Genomic DNA, 5,330 nt, shown 5'->3' on the forward strand with positions numbered 1-5,330 from the left:
GCTTTGGTGTGTGGGTGGTGTTGCCTAGGCGAGGTTGTCGTGGGGTGTTTGTCGTTCAGTCCGCAGTCCAAAGTCATTGTCAGCTAATCCCCCTATTACAGAAGTATATGCATTTATAGTGTTGCACAGCATCTATCAAAGTACTAACTTCAAATATGGTTGCCTCACCAACCCTTAACCCTGTGTAATAGTTTACCCCCTGTAGACTGTCCTACTAACCTCACATGAACATAGTCTGAACTACACGCACGGTGGCTTACGTAGTAGGCCTACTCCAAAACAAAGCAGCTTCAAATTGGGCCAATACAGTCTTCAGATACCACTTCCGGTTGTGTGGAAACTTCCGAAAAGAACTCTGAAGGTGCATTAGTCCCCCTTCCCTATGTTAATCAAGCACAAATCCATCAAGGTTACCCCCGAAGATGATGCCTTCTTAACCCTAATCAGTCCGAGAAGAAAGGTAATAGAAAAGCAAAAACAAAAGTATCGGGTATCTAAACTAAAAGGAAAAGATAGACAGTATGTAAATTAATGGTAAAGGAAAACTTTAGTGGGCTATGCGTTGGGCGCCATTGTTATGTAGCTATGTGGGTGGGCAAGGCCAGGCAGCATCAGGCATGCTTGTGGGCCCTAGCTAGCTCATCGGTCGGGGGAGTTCTTCCTACCTGCCCTGCCTCTTGGCTACATCATCAAAATTTGCATCATGCCTGGTTATTAAACAATTCAAAAAAGAGAAGGAGTTAGCAAGAGAAGAGGAAAGCTAGAAGGAAAGTCGCTTAAAAGGAAGAGAGCCAGTCCGGTCAGGTGGAGTCGTCCCACCCCTTCTACGTGTACTCCACGAAGCCTTGGGCGCTGCTGCGACTCCTCTACTTTAGCAGCGCCCCCTAAACCTGACAGTAGTCCGTGTGTCAATTAACCGTCAGTCAATGTCCTCTCGATGTCACCATTATTATACCATACCCCACGTACCCTCCATTGCACTAGCGCAACACCCACACCAAATAAATAAAGATCTAGCACTTAATTTCACTTTATATGCCACTCACATATCGAGATCCAAAAACCTTGTATTCATATGTATATGTTTGCTTCTCCTTTTATTTCTACCACCTATCTCTATTCTTATCTAAACTAACAATTCTGAATTATTCTTAGTTCAGTACTATAATGCAACTGTAATATAAACACTGATAAAAATGACTGTTGGGTCGGACGCACATATGTACATAGATATGTGTGTATCTCAGCACTTTCCATTTGGGTCATATTCATATATTTAAATAACATAGCTATGGATTTTTACATTGTAATCAAAGAGTTAAGCTTTACTCTTATGCACATATATATATGTATGTACATTCTCTTTATTTCTTAGTTTTTATCTCATGCTTTGTGCTACATTTACCATAGCTTGATGGAACTAATGTTTTTGAATAATAAAACAGTTGAATTTGGACAGCGAAACTACACGGTCGGTGTTTTAATTTCAAGGTTTTCACCCCCGCAATTTTAAAGTAAATTTTACGCATCAAGAAAACGCTCTTGATTATACATTTTGGCGCCCAACGTGGGGCCCGTGATTCTATTGAAATTAAAATCCCGTGCATTTTCGCACCTCTGTGGAAATTGCATTCGAGATCGCAAGGAGCTGTTTCCCAGAGCGCTTTTTTTGCATAGCACGCCAGTACATTGTCTCCAAACACTTGGCACGGGACATCGTTAGCTGCATTTACAAAATTGCAGGCCAGTGTTTGTATATTAAAACACTGGGCGACCAGTCATCGCTCATTGTACATAAATATGTACAACTAGTATACATTCATTTGCACATGTATAAAGCCTGCCAGAACCGCACCGCTATTCTCTATTGTTCTCCAGGCATCGCTACAGGAGCGCTGTCGTCACCCACTACGCTATAGGAGCGTTGTTGTTAGCGGGACGGTATTATCGCGCCACTTCGTAAAGAAGTCGTTATTGTTGGTCGTGCAGTCCGAGGGTATTGTCATTGGCGATAGCGGTGATTGAAATCACGCCACCACAACTTTGCATAGGGCAAATTTTTCGCATAGAAACCATACACATTTGTACATCGTCACATCACACGTTGTTCAATTTGGCCATAGCCTACCGCTACATTCCTTTGTACTAAGGCACAAAAACATAGCAGTGTTTTACATACATACATTGAGGGTATTCATGCAGTTAGCACTTCTGCATAAGAACGTTTATTCGCCTCGAATTATACAGCAGCTGATTTTCGAGTTGCGGAACTTATGTATTAAAATCAAACCACAATTAGTTCTTAATTTGTATCACCAAAATGGCCAACTTAGAAGCTCTTAAGCAGCAGCGTACTAATCTCCGTCGGAACATAACCCGCATTCGCAGCACAGTTGATACAAAACTTGGAGTCTCGTCAGCTGAACTAAACTGTCGTTTGTCTATTTTAGAAGCCTACTTCAAGCAGGTAATGACAGTGCAGACCGAAATGGAGAAGATGGGTCCAGACGAAGCCCAGCGGGACACCAGAAGTGAAATCGAAGACACATACGTCGCTATTAAGGTTTGCATTAAGGAGCAATTGGGCGCGGACGCCCACAATACAACCGTGGCCGATGCTTCGCCCTGCGTTTCTCATTCAACTTCCATGAAGCTACCACGACTGGCACTTCCTACGTTTGATGGCAAGTACTCCGACTACAAAAACTTCGTAACGTCATTTAAGCAAGTCATTGATAGTCAACCTAGCTTGTCTTCTATCGAGAAGTTCAACCAACTGCTTAATTGTTTGAAGGGAGCGGCCTTAGAAACTGTGAAGGCATTTCAGACCTCTTCTGAAAATTATCCGAAAGCGCTCGAACCTCTTAAAGCTCGCTATGACAACCCCACGCTCGTCTTTTTGGATAATATAAATTCCTTATTCAGCTTGCCGAATGTTTCCAAATCGAATGCGCAACATCTGCGTAGTCTCATTGACAATGCATCAGCCCTGTACAACTCGTTACTGTCACTGGGTTCTGAGTCGCAAATTGCTCAGGCTATGCTCATCTCGATAGTGATGGACAAAGTCGATCAGGACACCAGAAAGAAATGGAATGAGTTTTTAGACATCCGAGATCTTCCGACATGGACATCTTGCATTAGCGTCGTTGAACGACGTTGCCAATACCTAGAATCTATAGGTAAGCCCAGCATGGATGCTACTATGAGTCAACAATCAGTGAGTAAACCGCGCAACCAAAAACCGCAACGACAAGGGTTGACCTTCAACTGTACACCACAAGCCTGTCACGTTTGCTCAAATACCGAACACAGATCCTTTAGGTGCCCTCAACTTATTGGAAATACGCTTAATCAACGCTACGATACTGCAAAACGTTTGGGGCTCTGCATTAACTGTCTCGGTAAAGGTCATCAGGCTGCGAAGTGTCCCTCAAGGCACAGATGCCGAACGTGTACTCGTCCACATCACACGCTGTTACATCGTGATGCTAATAACACAGCTTCTCCGGTGGCATCACAGCCCATAACGATGATACAGCAGAGTTCAGATGCCGTTGTTCATACACACACGGACACTTGTTTGAATCGAATTATACTAGCCACTGCGTTGGTACAGGTTAAGGATGCTACAGGTCGTTACAGAATTGTCCGCGCTCTACTGGACTCCTGCTCCCAGGTAAATTTTATATCTGATGAGTTCGCACAAACACTTCGTTTACCCCGTAAGAGAAGCAACTTGGAAATTCGCAGCATTGGGGAGTCGCAAACTCAGGTTAAGCATCGCACGTCTACCACAATCAAATCACGCTTTGTCGAATTGGAATTGCCACTCGATTTCTGTGTCACATCGCACATTGCCTATCATCCAGAATCGGAAATCGACATTTCATCATGGAATCTACCCAAGAATACGCTATTGGCTGACGAAAACTTCAACAAGTCGCGCCGCATTGACCTACTCCTTGGAACCGAAGCATTTTTTGATATCCTATCTGTTGGGCAAGTGAAACTTGGTCCTAATTTGCCTGTGCTGCAGAAGACCCTCCTGGGATGGGTTGTTTCCGGTCGTTGTGATGCAAGATCTACAACACCGCACAGCTATGCACTATCACTGGACGAATCCATAAACCAGAACGTAGAGCGCCTATGGCGTATCGAAGATGTTAGGACACCAGCTGATACCTACACTCCAGAGCACGGTTCGCCGACAAAACGATGGTCGAATTGTAGTTCGTCTTCCATTCAAGGATAATCCTTGTTTGCTAGGTCGGTCATATGAAACCGCCCGCAGACGCTTTGAAGCTCTTGAACGTCGCTTGAGCCGCACACCAGATATTAAGCGACAATACATAGACTTCATGGTAGAGTTCCAACGTTTGGGCCATATGAGCTTGGTGAGTACGCCGAAGATGAATGTGCCTCATTTTTATATACCCCACCACTGTGTGTTTAAGCCAAACAGTACGTCGACAAAGTTACGGGTTGTCTTCGATGCCTCCTGCCAGACTACGTCACAGAAGTCACTTAACGACTTATTGATGGTCGGACCAACCATACAGCTCGAGCTATACACGCTTCTGTTTCGTTTTCGATTGTATCGCTACGCGATTACTGCCGATATTGTCAAAATGTTCAGACAGGTTGTTGTTGATGATAAGGACCGGCAGTTTCAGTATGTACTCTGGAGAAATACACCCAATGAACCGCTTTGCACTTATGAACTCAATACAGTCACTTACGGGACCGCTGCTGCTCCATATCTTGCCATACGTAGTATGTCATATTTGGCTGATCAATACTTGGATAAGTTTAAAATCGGTGCCGAGGCCATAAAATCGTGCTTTTGACTTCATTTGTGGAGCAAATACTATTGATACTCTTCGTGAAATCAAAACAGAAGTTACCGAAGTACTTCGTCGTGGTAGATTTGAACTTGCAAAATGGCATTCAAACTACATCGAGTTTGTCGATGATACATACAAACTCGCGATATACCAACATAGGCGCCACAAGTGTAGTGTCCTGATTATTCTAAATTTGTACTGAATTTTCTTTTCAAACAAAATACTTTAGTATTTTCTTAACTGTACTGTAAAAAATAAGAAGAAAATAATTTAATTATATATTTGTCAATGTTATTGTGGCTTGTTAACATTTTATTTGTAATATTTTTATTGAGCTTTGTACCACGATTGTTTATTAGGAAAAATTGAAAAAGCAACAAAGTCTAAGCGGTAGAAGTTATAGCACTATTTCGGAGATCACCACATCTCCTCATCAGACTTCTTTTTTTCTAGACTTCAGCAGGAATCGAACCTGCGAATTCG

The 5,330-nt window shown here is 43.0% G+C and overlaps 1 protein-coding gene across 1 annotated transcript; it reads left to right on the forward strand.

Annotated features, from left to right (window-relative positions):
• The first annotated feature begins 2,320 nt into the window (after window positions 1-2,320).
• Window positions 2,321-4,255, forward strand: LOC118735181. Its single transcript, XM_036464825.1, has one exon. The coding sequence runs from the start codon at window positions 2,321-2,323 to the stop codon at window positions 4,253-4,255; it is 1,935 nt and encodes a 644-aa protein (XP_036320718.1).
• The last annotated feature ends 1,075 nt before the right edge of the window (window positions 4,256-5,330 follow it).

Source organism: Rhagoletis pomonella, unplaced genomic scaffold (genome assembly GCF_013731165.1).
Source record: "Rhagoletis pomonella isolate Grant_MI unplaced genomic scaffold, Rhpom_1.0 Rhpom_scaffold_00001, whole genome shotgun sequence".
In the NCBI taxonomy this organism is placed as follows: Eukaryota; Metazoa; Arthropoda; class Insecta; order Diptera; family Tephritidae; genus Rhagoletis; species Rhagoletis pomonella.

Bases quoted from the DNA above. Each gene is read 5' to 3' on its own strand.
- LOC118735181 (XM_036464825.1), top strand. From the start codon at position 2,321: ATGGCCAACTTAGAAGCTCTTAAGCAGCAGCGTACTAATCTCCGTCGG.